General features: G+C 40.8%; 1 protein-coding gene across 1 annotated transcript in view; it reads right to left on the minus strand.

The window, feature by feature from the left end:
• The window catches only part of EDC3 (enhancer of mRNA decapping 3), a 65,355-nt gene that overhangs the window by 29,152 nt on the left and 18,148 nt on the right, over positions 1 to 18,055 (minus strand). Inside the window, exons 2-3 of the mRNA XM_003811102.5 lie at positions 14,834 to 15,015; positions 11,644 to 11,963 (exon numbers count right to left, since the gene is read on the minus strand). Coding sequence (XP_003811150.1) covers positions 11,644 to 11,963; positions 14,834 to 14,997 — 484 coding nt within the window. The 5' untranslated portion in view covers positions 14,998 to 15,015. The remainder of the gene's footprint in view (positions 1 to 11,643; positions 11,964 to 14,833; positions 15,016 to 18,055) is intronic.

Genomic DNA, 18,055 nt, shown 5'->3' on the forward strand with positions numbered 1-18,055 from the left:
GTGGCTCATGCCTGTAATCCCAGCACTTTGGGAGGCTGAGGTGGGCAGATCATGAGGTCAGGAGATCAAGACCATCCTGGCCAACATGGTGAAACCCTGTCTCTACTAAAAATACAAAAATTAGCTGGGCATGGTGCCGCCCACGTGTAGTCCCAGCTACTTGGAAAGCTGAAGCAGGAGAATCGCTTGAACCCAGGAGGCAGAGATTGCAGTGAGCCGAGATCGCGCCACTGCACTCCAGCCTGGTGACAGAGCAAGACTCTGTCTCAAAAGAAAAAAAAATAAAATAAAATAAAGAGAAAGAAATATGGATGAGACTACTCAGGAGGCTGAGATGGGAGGATCACTTGAGCCCAGGAGGTCATGGCTGCAGTGAGCCACAGTCCACACCACTTGCACTCCGGCCTGAGCAATATATATATGTATATGACCAGCCTGACCAACATGGCGAAACCCCGTCTCTACTAAAAATACAAAAACTAGCCAGGCATGGTGGCGTGCACCTGTAATCCCAGCTACTTGGGAGGCTGAGGTAGGAGAATCGCTGGAACCCAGGAGGTGGAGGTTGCAGTGAGCTGAGATCAAGATTGCGCCACTGCACTCCAGCCTTGGGGACAGAGTGAGACTCCGTCTCCAAAAAATATATATATATATAATATGTGTATATGAAAATATATGTATATATATTGATATTTATATATATGAAAATATATACATATATTTTACATATGTGGGTGAAAAAGCAGAGCTGGATCAGGAAGACAGAATGGGTATGAAAATACAAGGTCAGGATAACACCATTAGCAATATACACAGACAAGGGAAGAACAAGAGAATAAGGATTATCAACGTACTGCCTCAATATTAAATCAAAACATCCTATTAGAAATAGGTTTCTTGCCCAGTGGTCACTCTTCAGTGGGTATGTGTTTCCCCAGGGGTGGACAGAATGATTCACCAGGATGCAGGAAGAAGATACGGAATATTCTATTTATTTTTTATTTTAACTAAAAACAGTAGAAATTAAACTTTATGAATTTTAATGTATTGATGAAAACCAGGACCCTTATGAAGTTCCATGCCAGCCAATTGCTGCCCGTTATTTGAGATATCTGAGGAAAATGTGACATTCCATAACAAGAAGTCTATCCATGCAAGTGGGTATACATCAATTTTTTAAAATTGCAGTAAAATATACATTACATAAAATTTACCATTTTAACCATTTTTAAGTGTACAGTTCAGTGGCATTAAGTGCATTCACACTATACAACCATGCCAATTTTTAACTAAAGCATACAAAAATGAGTATGTGGCTTAAAAAGATACTTGTAAAGAAACTATATGTTAAATAACGATAATACTAATGTAATCATAAGTAAACAAGAAAATGGCAGAACACTTTCCCTATTCCTCTTACAGGCCTTCTTTAGCTAGAATGAGGTTGTCAAAAATTAATTAAATCTATGAAGATGGTCTCCCAAATTATAAAGTATCAAGAAGGTCATTCCAAACATGAATCCACATTAACTATTATGAATTAACTTCACCCTAAGTATATACTCTACATCAAAACTCTGCAAACTATAGCTCATGGGCCAAATCCAACCCACTGCCTGTTTCTGTAAATAAAGTTTTATTGGCGCACAGTCATGGTCTAGGCAAAGTGAAAAGAACACAGAGGATAATGTCTAGAAAATGTACGAACGGCCAGGGGTGGTGACTCACACCTGTAATCCTAGTACTTTGGGAGGCCGAGGTGGGCAGATTACCTGAGGTCAGAAGTTCGAGACCAGCACTGGGCGTGGTGGCATACACCTGTAATCCCAGCTACTCGGGAGGCTGAGGCACGAGAATCGCTTCAACCCGGGAGGTGGAGCTTGCAGTGAGCCAAGATCGTGCCACTGCACTCCAGCCTGGGCGACAGGGCGAGACTCTGTCTCAAAAAAAAAAAAAAGAAAAAGAAAAAGAAAAAATGTACACACAATGCAAAAATGAAAAACAATTCAGTATAGCACAATGGTCAAATAAATAATTCAAAGGTAATAGGAAATGAGTATTCCTTTTTAAAAATAATGTTTGTTAACAGATGTTCATACCAGATAATGCACGAAATATGCAGAAAATTCTAAATATTCACATAATATTTTGATTTTCTTTTAGTAAAAAATTTGCATCCATCTTATAAAGTTTTGTAATCTGCTTTCTCGCTTAGGAGCATCCTCGAGTTTCATGAAAACATTCTTCAAATACTGTATCTTACTTTTTATGGCCGCATAAATCATAGATCATACCATATTGATATACAGCACATGGATCATACCTACTGATTAACTTTTAAGTTACTTCTCATTTTTGCTATTACAGACTCGGCCCAAACACACTATCTTTGACTACCCTTGCTAAAAAAATCACTCCCATCTGACCACTTACAACAGTGTGGGTTACCACTGACCTAGCACTTATGCTACATTACCTACTTTGTTCTGTAGTTAATCTGTGTTCTTGCTCTAACTTCCCAAGGAGTTTATAAGCCAACAGGGGGCAGGAATGATGTCATTCATACCTGTCACCCAACACTATGCCCAGTTCAGCGTAAGTACACAAAACTCTACTGAATTAAGAAATAAAAACAGCAATATATATATATATATATTTTTTAAAAGCAAACACTAGCCAATCAAAAGTTAGAAGTCTAAAAAGAGGTTATAAAAAAAGGGCAACTTGAGATTAACTACAAGAAAAAGCAATAAAAATCATGCCAACTTTGTTACATGACTGAAAAGGCCAGGAAGATAAAGTTGTTGACAATAATATAATATAAAAGAGTTACGAAGCAAGGGCTTCAGTGGAAAAACTTCAGTCATGTCCAATATGAACTGAAAATGAACTATCCTGGAACTATTACAATGACTGATGAAAATAAGCAGTTGATCAGTGAAGGAGAAGACAGGGTTAAGGAAGCAAAATGGGAAATCACTCCCATTCAGAAAAAACCCAAAGCTCCTGAAACCAGGTGACCAAGAATAAAGCTCAGAGGAAACAGGATACAGACACTGCTAAAGAGGAACAGGTAGAGGCACAAAAACAGTTATAGGAGAAAACAGGAAAGAATCTAGAATCCAAAGACCCAAATACTCTGAAGGCAGGTCAGACTTGCCAAATGACACTGGTAGAAGGCCAGTTATCCTGGAACTAAAGTTTGAAAAGCATGAGCTGGCCTGGCGCAGTGGCTCACACCTGTAATCCCAGCACTGTGGGAGGCCAAGGCGGGTGGATCACCTGAGCTCAGGAGTTCGAGACCAACCTGGCCAACATGGTGAAACCCTGTCTCTGCTAAAAATACAAAAATTAGCCAGGTGTGGTGGCAGGCGCCTGTAATCCCAGCTACTCCAGAGGCTGAGGCAGGAGAATCGCTTGAAGCCGGGAGGTGGAGGTTGCAGTGAGCCGAGATGGCGCCACTGCACTCCAGCCTGGGTGACAGAGCAAGACTCCGTCTCAAAAAATAAATAAATAAATAAATAAAAAATAAAACGTAAAGAAAAAGAAAAGCATGAGTTGCTTCTCTAACCACTAGCCCAGTACTTGTTAGCCCTAAGCAGTGCACTAACCACTGAACACCAATATGAATGTTCAAAAGCACAAGCTGAGCATCCCTAATCCAAACATCCAAAATCCAAAAATTTCTGAGCGCCAACGTGATGTTCAAAGAAAATGCTGATTGGAGCATTTTGGATTTCTGGATTAGGGATGCTCAACTGGTATGTATTCCAGAAATACTCCAAAATCCTTTTAAAAAAATCCAAAATCTGAAACACTTCTGGTCCCAAGCATTTTGCGTTAAGAGATACGCAACTTTTATTTGGGAGGAGAGAGTGCAGCATAGAAAGAAAACTTTTGTTCAGTTTCAAAAAAAAAAAAAAAAGCTAATAAATAGTACCCACTTCATATCATGCCACATGATGAGGAGCTATTGAAATGCAAAGTAGAAAAGTAAAGAAAACAAACATGACTAGCTGTAAAGTTCGTTCACAGCATGTTGACAAAGTGCCCCACTATAAAGACTAACAGGGTCCACAGTGGGAGACACCTTAATTCTGCCTTAATGATGCTGGGCACTGGTCACCATTTTCTGGCTCAACTGTAGGACTCTACAAACATAACTTACAACAAAACCCAGAGATGTTGTATGAAGAAGGTTTCAGGTGTTTTCCTGTACTCCTCTAAATGCAGAGTTGATTCATTCATTTGAGACATAGATACTAAGGACTAGCTATGTTCTAAACACTGTCAGGAAAGCAGAGTGTGAAAAATATTTCCCAAGAGGAAATACTGACATCACAGGTCAGTAAGAGAAAGATAAGAGAACATAAAATAAATGCAAGGCAGGCTAATGTGCTCAGTTGTCTCTTATTCTTCCCTTTCCTCATACTTTAATACAAATATTAGGAAGTCGTGAGTGAATAAGCTGTCTCAGTACTTGGCTTACTCAGCCCAAAGGGCCTGGCTCTGCATTAAACTGGCCTTTGGCCACTGCGAGAGAAAAGCACTTCCCTTGGAAAAGACAAACAGTCTTCCCAGATTTCTTTACCTTTCAATTACAAGGGCCATGCAAGTACTGCAGGCTGGCTGCCTTCCTGTGCCGTTTTTCTGCCACCCTTTGACACAGAGGCCCTTTGGCCAGGACAACTTGTAACAAACCCATTGTTGTGTAACCCTCAGTGCCACTTATTTATTGGTTTTTGTCACACACACACTGTAAGGGGGAACTTTGTCCTGCACTTATCACACTAAAGGGTACCTTAATGTTAAACTACAAATGTTTTACTGACAGATTAAACAGGCATCATGAGAAGGTGCCTGAGAATATATGGGACCTTCTTCTCAACTCTCAAATTCTAGGCCCTGGGTTTTCAAGCCTATTAGATATATGAAGCACATCCAAGGAAGTTTAAAAGTCAAGAAAACCTCAGTAGAACCATGAAAACCTGGCAAAATTCACTTCCTGCCTCAGGTGGTGGGATGACTGTTAAAATGAACAGACCGTTAAAGCCCAACGATACTGCAACAAGATAATATCGACCATCTTTCCATTTAAAAGGTTCAATTCCATTCCTCATTTCTCTCCACCTCCAGTAACAAAGAGAAAAAGGGAAATCAGCACTAAACAGAGGCACTGTCATGCCTATAGGACCACCTCTCTCTAAATATAAATGAGTTAAAGGCCAGCTGTCTACTTTGTTTGTTTTGAGATGCAGTTTCACTCTTGTTGCCCAAGCTGGAGTGCAATGGCACGATCTCGGCTCACTGCAGCCTCCACCTCCTGGGTTCAAGCAATTCTCCTGCCTCAGCCTCCCAAGTAGTTGGGATTACAGGCATGCACCACCAGGCCCAGCTAATTTTTTGTATTTTTAGTAGAGACGGGGTTTCGTCATGTTGGCCAGTCTGGTCTTGAACTCCTGGCCTCAGGTGATCTGCCCACCTCAATCTCCCAAAGTGCTGGGATTAGAGACATCAGCCACCATGCCCGGCCTCAGCTATCTACTTTCATGTTCTACAGGCAAAAGAGCCTTAACTTAACTGTTAAATTTTTATTCAACTGCATGTTACAATGACTATTCAAGTTCATAGACTAAGATTTCAGAGAGGGATGCCTTTCATCTGCCCCTCATGGTCACCATTTTCAGCTGTGACATGGGATTTGATAAATATGAATTATACCCATACACAGAGCTGCACCCTAAACAAGGCTTGGTTTCCCTCTGCTCCCTGGGACTGATGTTATGTCTATATGACAAACATTCTGAATGGTCACAGAAAAACTATTCTTTACATGATTCTTTAAACCCACTCCCACCCCAAGAGAAGAGATTAAAATCTGCTTGTGCTAAATCATCAGTGTTGGATTAGCTAACTATTATAAACCAACAAATTCCTCAACTCCTTATTGCAATCCTGAAAGAACACTTAAAAGCCAGAACTGAAGACAGATTATATTTCTTTCTTTCCTTTTTTTTTGAGACAGAGTTTTGCTTTGTTGCCCAGGCTGGAGGGCAGTGGCACAATCTCAGCTCACTGCAACCTCCGACTCCCAGGTTCAGGCAATTCTTGTGCCTCAGTCTCCCGAGTAGCTGGCATTACAGGCACCCACCACCACACCCAGCTGATTTTTTGTATTTGTGTACAGATGGGGTTTCACCATGTTGCCTAGGCTGGTCTCAAACTCCTGAGCTCAGGCAACCTGCCCGTCCCAGCCTCCGAAAGTGTTAAGATTACAGGCATAAGCCACCACACGTGGCCGACAGATTATATTTCTATAGCTTCATCAATCTACTCGTCTCAATATCAATGTACATAAACTGGAGAAAATTCTAAGGCAGACCTTTTTACTTACAGGGCTCAATGAGTGCAAAAATAATTATAACTCTACCTTCTATCAGAAACCTATTCTGAGCCACGTCTTATTGCCATTCTCAGGCCACAAACATTTTCCAAACTAATCTGGATTCTAAATAAGTTTCTTGAAAAATAGTAACATTTTACTGCCCTATGATCTCTTTACCTCATTTATGTACAGTTAACAATCTAGAAAAAGGAAACCGACAAAACAGCAAAAGCAGAATAACCAAAACCTGGAAGCCACCAAGATGTCCTGCAATAGGTGAATGGGTAAACAAACTGATACATCCACACAATGGAACATTATCCGTCAATTAAAGAAATGACCTATCAAGTCACAAAACGACATGAATGAATCTTAAATGCATCTTGCTAAGTGAAAGAAGCCAGTCTGAACGGGCTACATATTGTATGATTTTAATTATGTGATATTCTGGAAAAATGCAAAACTGCAGGGATGGTATAATAAAAAGATCAGTAGTTGCCAGGGGGAAGTGGGGGAAGTTGAACAGGTAAGGCACAAGAGATTGTTTAGGACAATGAAACTATTCTGTTTAATACTGTAATGACAGATACATGATGCTATGTATTTGTCAAAACCCACAGAATTTTACAGCACAAAGAGTGAGCCTTAGTGTTTGCAAATTTTTAAAAATCATTTAGGAGGTTAGGAGATCCCAGGATGGAATGCAGAATGTGAAAAAACAAATTAATTGTATTATGAATATATGAAACAAGTCAATGAAGGAAATGGGAGACCTAAATAACTCTAGAAATGAATGGAGTCAGATGAAAGGCAAAAGAAACAGTACGTAAGCACCACATTCTATTTGATAGTCTCCCACAGGAATGGCGATACAAGTTAATAATTCTGATACCACTATACATGTATACTGGAATTGAATAATTATGTAAAGAATGAATGACAATAGGAGACAGGTTTCTCACTGTTGGAGTGAGAAGTAACAGACAAGCAAAAGGAGAAGGCTAGAAGGATCCATGTGGTAATGGATTAAAGTTGGAGACATCAGTATGAACTCATACTTAGTATAGTACAATATACATAGTTACATATAGAAATATTTAAATATGTATATATATACTGGTTAAATATACACACATATATTTTCTTTTCTGTGAACTCTGCAGAGAAGTATACACATATTTTCTTGCTGTCAGCTATAAGGGTGACACCCAGGAGCAATGAGCATACCTAGTGAAGAAGAAAGAAAGGAGAAGGGGGGAGGAGGGAGGGGGAGAGGGAGGGGGTGGAGGGAGGAGGAGGAGGAGAAGCAGCAGCAGCAGCAGCAGTAGTAGTAGTAGTGGTAGTAGTAAGCATCTTTCAGTGTGAGAAAGTACCTAAGTACTAAAAAAAAAAAAAAACAAAACCACAATGATTGGAGTACGTCAAAGAGACATGAGATCCAAGTGAAAGATTGGAGACTAGCCAAAACTGAAATAATCTGAGTACCAAAATAAAGTAATATTGAATTATAAGCCAAAGTATAAAATAAATACCCATGAGTACATGCTGATATAAATAAATGACTGAATAAATAAACAAATGGGGGAGAAGAGAGGAATCTCTGGCATAAAAGAATTCCAAGTAATGTCTGAAGATGCTGTGTCCTCAAGGAGAGGGAACATAACTTCTCACTCCCTGGGTGTGGGCTGCACATAGTGATTTCCTTCCAAAGAGTACATACGTAAAGGGGAAGAAAGAGTCACTTTACAGAGGAGAAACTAGATATATCCTACTTTAGCCAGGTGATCAAGGTGAACATCAAAAGTTATAAACCATGGTGATAATATATACACTTGACACAAGGTGATGAAAATGGTACTTTACCTCTGTTGTCTTCCACCCCCAAACATATAACCCCAGTCTAATCATGATTAAAACATCAAGTACCAACTGAGAGACATTCTACAAAATACCTGACCAGTATTCATCAAAATGTCTAGGTCATCAAAAACAAGGAAGGTCTGAGAAACTGTAAGAGCCAAGCAGAGAAATGACTACCAAATATGATGTGATATGCTGGACAGGATCCTGGAACAAAGGCATCCGGGTAAACACTAAGGCAATCTGAATAAAATATGGACTTTGTTTAATGATAATGCATCAACATTGGTTCAATAATTATAACAAATATACCATACAAATGTAAGACATTAATAACAGGGGGGAAAATGTGTAGAAAGAAATAATATGAATTGCTAATAAGGGTAATCTTCAAACGCACGGAAGATTATAAACTGCCTATTTGAACTTCTAACAAATCAACAATTTCTGGTAAAAGAAAAAAGATTTTCAGACAGGGCAACATAGTGAGACCTTGTCTCTACTAAAAGTAAAAAGACTAGCCAGGCATGGTGGCACACACCTGTAGTCCCAGCTACTCAGGAGGCTGAGGTGGGAGGATCATTTGAGCCCGGGAGTTCAAGGCTGTAGTGAGCTGTGATCGTATCACTGCATTCCAACCTGAGTGACAAAGCAAGACCCTGTCTCAAAAATGAATGAAAGAAAGAAAGAAAGAAAGAAAGAAAGAAAGAAAGGTTAAAGTCTAAATGGAAAGAATCATTTTCTATCCAAGCATTCTACAGTTTTTCTAAGGACACAGAAGTCACAACTGAATTTCAGTCTCATATTTGCAAACATCGTCATTTCAGATAGTTGTTTCATATGCACCAAAGGAAACTACCTTGAAAGTGTATATTACATACATTAAAACATTTTTTTAGGCCAGGCGCAGTGGCTCACACCTGTAATCCCAGCACTTTGGGAGGCCGAGGCAGGCAGATCAACTGAGGTCAGGAGTTCGAAATCAGCTTGGGCAACATGGCATTATCCCATCTCTACTAAAAGTACAAAAATTAGCCGGGCGCAGTGGCTCATGCCTGTAATCTCAGCACTTTGGGAGGCCGAGAGTTCGAGACCAGCCTGACCAACATGGAGCCCCGTTTCTACTAAAAATACAAAATTAGCCAGACGTGGTGGCACATGCCTATAATCCCAGCTACTCGGGAGGCTGAGGCAGGAGAATCTTTTGAACCCAGGAGGCGGAAGTTGCGGTAAGCCAAGATCACGCCATTGCACTCCAGCCTGGGCAGTAAGAGCGAAACTCTGTCTCAAAAAAAAAAAAAAAAAATTAGCCGGGCATGGCAGCAAGTGCCTGTAGTACCAGCTTCTAGGGAGGCTGAGGCAGGAGAATCACCTGAACACAGGAGGTGGAGGTTGCAGTGAGCCGAGATCACACCACTGCACTCCAGCCCGGGCAACAGAGCGACGCTCCATCTCAAAAAAAAAAAAAAAAAAAAAAAAATTAGTTTTAATTTAGTTGTTTATTCACTTGAATCAGGCATCTCCAAAACTTAAAATGTTGGCCCCTGACACAGGTGTCACACCACAAGCTATTAATAGAATTCACCCAGCACACTAAAACCTTACTACACTGCCACCAGGACCACAGTGTGAGGAGCAACAATGGTAGCAAGAAGTATCCGGAATTTTATGTAATAAACTTTCTGAGTGGGGTCTAGAGAGACCTAGCTCACTCTAAATTGTGCCTTTTAGAAGGTACTGCCATAGCATGACTCTAGCTTATAATTTTAAATGAGTTAATGAATACTCATTTAAAATTTCTTTTGGTTGTTCATTTTGAGACAGTCTCACACTGTCACCCAGGCTGAAGTGCAGTGGCATGATCTCGGCTAATCACAACCTCCGCCTCCCTGGCTCAAGCCATCCTTCCACCTCAGCCTCCTGAGTAGCTGGGACCACAGGTGCACGCTGCCACGCCCAGCTAATTTTTTTTTTTTTTTTGTAGGGATGGGGTTTTGCCACGTTGCTCAGGCTGGTCTCGAACTCCTGGGCTCAAGCGATCCACCTGCCCCAGCCTCCTGAAGTAGTGAGATTACAGGTGTGAGCCACTTGCACCCAGCCTCTCACTTAAAATTTCTAATACATTCTGCTACCATCTGTGAGTACAAAACCATCTAAGTAAAATAAGAATAGTTTGCCATTTGGAAGTAATTTTTTAAAACAACATTCATATTAATTTAAGGAGCATAACAGATTCCAGTGAATGTTATGATTCGCTATTGTAACATTATTCTAGTAAATATGTTGGAGAAGAACAGTTCTAGTGAATTAACTATGGTTTTGGAAGGCAGCTATGCTCACCATCATACCACCAACACAACTATGGTTTTATTTTATATTATTTATTTTTGAGACAGAGTCTCGCTCTATCGCCCAGGCTGGAGTGGCACAATATCAGCTCACTGCAACCTCTGCCTCCTGGGTTCAAGGGATTCTCCTGCCTCAGCCTCCAAAGTAGCAGGGATTACAGGCATGCGCCTCCACGCCTGGCTAATTTTTGTATTTTTAGCAGAGACGAGGTTTCAACATGTTGGCCAGGCTGGCCTCGAACGCCTGACCTCAGGTGATCTGCCCGCCTCAGCCTCCCAAAGTGCTAGGATTACAGGTGTGAGCCACCATGCCTGGTCACAACTATGGTTTTATAATCAGCAAATGGCATTTAATAATGTGTTAGTATCAAACAAAACTGGGCAGCAACAGAGACCAATGCACATTCTTCTTGGTGTGTCAGTAGGAACAAATACAGCAAATTAAAAATTGTCTGCTAGAAAATCAAAGATCACAGAGATGTTTGGATCAGTCACCTCCTCTCTTCTGAGGATGAGACTCAAATCACAGGAAGAAAAGTTACTCAAGAATCCTCTGGAACAGCCCAAGTGCAGGTTCAACTCAAACACTACTACCAACATCAGTAACAGGATTTAAGGTTTTTTTTTCTTTTCTTTTCTTTTTCAGAAACAGAATCTCACTATTTTGCCCAGACTAGCCTTGAACTCCTGGGCTCAAACAATCCTCCTGCCTCAACCTCTCAAGTAGCTGGGACTATAGATGCGTGCCACCACGCCCAGTAGTTACTGGATTTAAAACATCACTGTTAGTAAACTCTGGGCAGACTTTTCCTGAAGGAAGTGGTAAGAGAGGGCAGGAAGCTCACAGGCATCCCTAACAGCTTATTTCCTTTCCCTTAACATCTTGAGGAATGAGGCCTGGAGGAAGAGAACCATGTTGTATTTCTGTGACGCTCAGCCAGCATCCATTTTATTGGAATAATAAAGGATTTGTTTAAAGAGCAGCAGTGCTTATGGCTTATGGCCCTGAAACACCAGATTGAGAAGAAATACCAACTTGACCCTACTTACAGGAGTTGTGCCGACGACGGAAACTTTTGGACTGACTCAAGGATTCCATGTGCCTGTCGACATAGCTCTTTGAGCACTGTTGCTGCTGCGGGGAAACGGCAACATCCTGGCTCTTCACATCTGTCCTCTTAGGGATATTCTGAGGGGCACTGCTGGAAGAGGCTGGCTTCTTGACCAACTTGCCTGTGCCATTCTGATTGATGCCCACTTGGCAGCCAGCACCAGAGGGGCCTAATTCTGTTTGATGAAGGTCTCCAAAATGTTGGTTGTCTCCAGGTCCTGGTATCTCCAAAATTTTTAACTCCGTAATGTCACCTGCCCTGAAATACACAAAAAAGCCAAGTCTCAAAATTATAATAGTGGTAAGAATGATGAAACTGAGATCATTAGCAAACAGCTACCCCTTTGCAGGACTGCATTTTAATGAGTTATCAGAGGCTAGGAAAGGGGGCTGTGTGCTTAAGGACAGGGGTCAGCCACCAACTATCCAACTGACACAATGCTAGCCTTTAAAAAGAGGCTATTGCTAACAACAAAACTGTATTAATCTTACATTCCCACAATGTTTAATGGCTTTTGTTCATTCATTCACTCCCTTGCTCATTCAACAGGAGTATATAAAATACTTACTATGTGGTAAGCCCTGCGCTAGGAACTATTTTGATCTGGTATATAGAGATGAAAACCACTACGTGCCCACGGGAACTCAGTCTGGTCAGTGGAAAAGACAAGTACATATTCAATCAAAAATGTTAAATGGGCTGGGCACCATGGCTCATGCCTATAATCCCAGCATTTTGGGAGGCCGAGGCAGGCGAATCACTTGAGGCCAGGAGTTCGAGACCAGCCTGGTCAACATGGCAAAACCCTGTCTCAACTAAATAGAAATGATTAGTCGGGTGTGGTGGTACGCACCTGCAATCCTAGCTACCCAGGAGGCTGAGGCATGAGAATCATTTCACCCTGGGAGGCAAAGGTTGCAGTGAGCAGAGATCGCACCACTGCACTCCAGCCTGGGCAACAAAGTGAGACTCTGTCTCAAAAAAAAAAAAAAAATTTTTTTTTTAAAGTGTTAAATGTTATGACAGAGGTGTGCACAGGAGACTAGAGAGCCTAAAAGCAAAATATTTAAGTCAGTCTGGTGGAGATGAATGCAATACTTAAGCTAAATCTGGCCAGGGCAGGGGGAATGAGTGGCTAAGCAAAGAACAGCAGGGAGAAAGGCATCTCAGGTAGGTGCTCAGAGACTGAGGAAATGTAGAAAATATAGCCCACGTGAGGAACTGCAAGTGTTATGGTGATACTAAAGGGACGGATGCTTGTGGAAGGCCATCAGGAAGTAAGGTTGCAGAGGTAACCAAGGACCACATCATGATCACAATGGATTTTCCTGGTGGCTATAGGGAAGGAGAAGAAAAAAGAGGCAGTGGTACCAGTTAGAAGACCAAGCAAGAAATAATAGGGGATGAACCAAGCAAGCGGTAATACAAAGGGAGAAGGGATCAAGAGACATTTCGAATCCATACGATTTTGGCAACTAACTGAACACGAGGATTAAAGAGAAAGAAGAGTTTATTATGACTCCTAAGTTTCTAACATGGGGGAAAGGTGTTATTAGTCATAAATAATGGGTATGCCCTTGGAAAAACAAATCTACAGGAAAACATAACGAGATTAGCTCCGAAAATCTTGCATTTAAGATATCTTGTGGGATGTCCAATGGAAATGACCAGCAGACAAGGTGTCTGTCTCATAATGGGACTAAATTAAAGATTTGAGGTCTTGGCTGGGCATGGTGGCTCACACCTGTAATCCCAGCACTTTGGGAGGCCGAGAAGGGCAGATTACAAGGTCAGGAGATCGAGACCACCCTGGCTAACACGGTGAAACCCCGTCTCTACTAAAAATACAAAAACAAAATTAGTCGGGCATGGTGGCGGGCACCTGTAGTCCCAGCTACTCGGGAGGCTGAGGCGGGAGAATGGCATGAACCCGGGAGATGGAGTTTGCAGTGAGCCAAGATCGTGCCACTGCACTCCAGCCTGGGTGACAGAGTGAGACTCCATCAAAAAAAAAAAAAAAAAAAAAGATTTGAGGTCTCATTAATGTATAGAGTACACAAGAGTTTGTCTAGAGAATAAAAGCTGAGAAAAGAACCAAAGACAGAACCCTGAGTAATTCAATCTTAACAGGTGAGTAGAAGAAAAGGAACATAAAAAACAACAAAAAAAGTAAAGGAATGGAAGAATATGTGGAATACATGCAAAGAAAAACCAAAGAGGTGACAGGGAAACTAAAGGACAGTACTGTACTTTAAAAGATAGGGAGCATTTTATTTTTATTTATTTTTTTAGAGACAGGGTCTTGCTCTATTACCCAGGCTGGAGTGCAGTGGTGCTATCATAGCTCACTGCAGCCTCCAACTCCTAGGCTCAAGTGATCTTCCTGTCTCAGCCCCAGGAGTAGCTGGGATTACAGGCACATGCCACCACACCCAGCTAATTTTTAAAATTTTTCTTTTGTAAAGACGAGGTCTCACTATGTTGACTAGCCAGTTTTGAAATCCTAGCCTCAAGTGATACTGCTGCCTTGGCCTCCCAAAGTGCTGGAATTACAGGTATAAGCCACTGCACCCATCAGGGAGCATCCAAATGAGATTGGGATTGAGATACTGTCAGTGAATTTGGCCATTAGGTTATTTGTAACCTTGGCAAAAACTAATTCAGCAAGATGATAAGTTAGAAAAAAAGATAATGGTAGGGTACGGAGGTTCTAGAGAATGAAGCCACAAAAGATAGAGAAAGCAGACTATTTGGCTCTGACAAGGATTATGGGTTAAAGGGAAGGGAAATGACACAACAATACCTAGTGGCAAATGCAAGATCTAAGGGAGAGGGTTGTTTTTAATCAAGGGGAGGCCAAGGAATGAATATCAGAATGCAAAGAGGAAATAAACAGTATAGGCCGGGCATGGTGGTTCACACCTGAAATCCCAGCACTTCGGGAGGCCACAACAGGCAGATTACTTGAGGCCAGTAGTTCGAGACCAGCCTGGCCAACACAGTGAAACCCCATCTCTACTAAAAATACAAAAAGCGGCCATATGCCAAGAGAATACTAGCAATCAGACCTAGGTTCAAGCTCCACAGACCACCAGGTTGGATTCAGAAGAGTCAGTCAGGACACTCACCTGAAGGTGACTTCTGGAACAAGACACTTCACTCCATTATGGAAAGGCCGGGTGAGAGAAATGGTCTGGCTGACCTGATCCACAGCTGACACTCTTCCCTGATAGACACCCAAGCTATCTCCACAATTGATGGACACAATACTTCCCAGCCAATCTGTAGCCATGTTTCACACGTGAGACCACTGTGAAGAGAAGGAACTATTCAGTGTGCCTTGGTGAAAAGACAAACTTTTAATTAAATTCAGCAAATATATCAGGCTCTGTACCAAGTGTTGGTTAATAAAACATATTCTATCACATTGTTAACTGAGGTAATAAATCTTAAAAAAATTAAAATTTTTTTCAGGAGTATGCATATTAATAAATAATATTTAATACATATAAAGATCTTATAATTGCTTTAAAGCGCATACATTGGATAAAGATATTTATTACACATCAAATCACACAAACTATAATCTGTTTATATTGTATTTTAATAAATCTGCTGTCAAAATGTTTTCAAAGAGAGTACGTTGCTGAGAAATAATATATTTAAAAAACAAATTACTGGTAATGCCACTCTTGCTGATGATAATAATAATAATAATAATTAATAATAATAGTAAATTCTGGATAGTTGTTTTTTTTTTTTTTTGAGACGGAGTTTCACTATTGTTGCCCAGGCTGGAGTGCAATGGTGCGAGGCGGGCAGATCACGAGGTCACGAGATCAAGACCATCCTGGCTAACACGGTGAAACCCCGTCTCTACTAAAATATACAAAAAATTAGCCAGGCGTGGTGGCGGGTGCCTGTAGTCCCAGCTACTTGGGAAGCTGAGGCAGGAGAATGGCGTCAACCCAGGAGGTGGAGGATGCCGTGAGCCGAGATCACACCACTGCACTCCAGCCTGGGCGACAGAGAGAGACTCTGTCTCAAAAAAAAAAAAAAAAAAAAAAATTTTTTAAAGCCAATTGAAGGTACTATAGAACACTAAACCTAACGACTACAGAATATATATCCTTTTCAAGTCTACACAGAATGTTCACACATATATGCTGGGCCTTAAACAAGTATGAATAAATTTAAAAAGACTGAGATCACATAAAATATATTCTCTACCCACAACAGAATTAAATTTGAAATTGATAAAAATAGATATTTAGAATATTCCCAAATATTTGGAAATTAAGCAAGACATTTCCAAATAACCTATGGGTAAAAGAAGAAATCAAAAGGGCAGTCAAAAAATAGTTCGAACTCAGTGATAATGAAAACACAACATCAGCTTTTGTATGACATGCTTAATATAGTGCGTAAAAGGGGGAATTTATAACTTTAAGTGCTTGTTAGGAAAGAAAGGTCTAAAATCAATTGTCTAAGCTTCCATCTTAAGTATTAGTAAAAAAAGAACAGATTAACCTGATGTTAATAGAAAGGAAATCAAGAGCAGAAACCAATGAAACAAGAAACAACTAAGAAAAATAAAACAAAAATTAGCTCTTTGAAAATATTAATAAAGTTGGTAAACACCTAATAAAGAAAAAACATAAAACATATTATTAATATCAGAAATGAACAAAGAGACATCATAGACATTAAAAAATAACCTTATGCCAGCAAATTTGACAACTAGACAAAATGGGGAACTTCTTAGACAAAAGTTATCAAAACTGATACAAGAAATAAAAAATCTGAGTAGCTGCATGTCTATTTTAAAAACTGAATTTATCAAGAGAATAAGACAAGACACAAATTAGGAGAAAATATTTGTGAAAGACATATTTGATAAAGGTCTGTTATCCATAACATACCAAGAACTCTTAAAACTCAACAATAAGAAAATGAACAACCTGATGAAACAATGAGCAAGAGACCCGAAAGGATACTTCACCAAAGAAGACATGGACACGGCAGGCAAGCATATGAAAAGATGCTCTACATCATATCATCAGGGAATTAATGGAAATTAAAACAACAATAAGATGCCACTACACACCTGTCAGAATGGCCGAAATCCAAAACACTGACAACACCAAATGCTGACGAGGACGTGCAGCAACAAAAACCATCATTCATTGCTGACAGGAACGCAAAATGATGCAGCCACTTTGAGTATGCATTTTTCTTTTTTTTTTTTTTTTTGAGATGGAGTCTTACTCTGTCGCCCAGGCTGGAGTGCGGTGGCGCAATCTCAGCTCACTGCAACCTCCACCTCCCAGGTTCAAGCAATTCTCCTGCCTCAGCCTCCTGAGTAGCTGGGATTACAGGCATGCACCACCACGCATGGCTAATTTTTGTATTTTTAGTAGAGACGGGGTTTCACCATGTTGGTCAGGCTAGTCTTGAACTCCTGACCTCATGATCCACCCGCCTCAGCCTCCCAAAGTGCTGGGATTACAGGCATGAGCCACCATGCCCAGCTTTTTTTTTTTTTTTTTTTTTTTTTTGGAGACTGAGTCTCACTCTATCTTTATCGCCCAGGCTAGAGTGCAGTGGTACAATCTCAGCTCATTGCAGCCTCTGCCTCTTCAATCAATTCTCCTGCCTCAGCCTTCCAAGTAGTTGGGACTACAGACACGTGCCACCACACCCAGCTAATTTTTGTTGTTTTTTTTTTTTCCTCAGTAAAGGGGTTTCACCATGTTGCCCAGGCTGGTCTCGAACTCCTGACCTCAGTGATCTGTCTGCCTCGGCCTCCTAAGTGCTAGGGTTATAGGCATGAGCCACTGTGCCTAGCTTGCATATGCATATTAATAAGGTAGTTTCTCACAAAACTAAATATACCATCTGATCCAGCAATCACTCTCCTTGGTATTTACCCAGATGAACTGAAAACTTACATCCACCATAAATCTGCACGTGGATGTTTACAGCAGCTTTATTCAAAATTGCTCAAATTCGGAAGCAATCAAGACATCCTTCAGTAGGTGAATGGATGAATGAACTATGGCACACCCAGACAGTGGAATATTATTCAGCACAAAAAAGAAATGAGCTATCAAGCCATGAAAAGACATGGAGGAAACTGAAAAGCACATTACTAAGTGAAAGAAGCCAATGTGAAAAGGATACATACATACTATATGATTCTAGCTACAAGGTTTTCTGGAAAAGGCAAAACTATGGAGACAGTAAAAGGAGCAGTGGGCGCCAGTGGTTGGTGGGGTGGGGGTGGGAGGTGAACAGGCAGAACACAAGAGAATTTTTAGGGCAGTGAAACTATTCTGTTTGATACTATA

This window comes from Pan paniscus, chromosome 16 (assembly GCF_029289425.2).
Source record: "Pan paniscus chromosome 16, NHGRI_mPanPan1-v2.0_pri, whole genome shotgun sequence".
Taxonomy (NCBI): domain Eukaryota; kingdom Metazoa; phylum Chordata; class Mammalia; order Primates; family Hominidae; genus Pan; species Pan paniscus.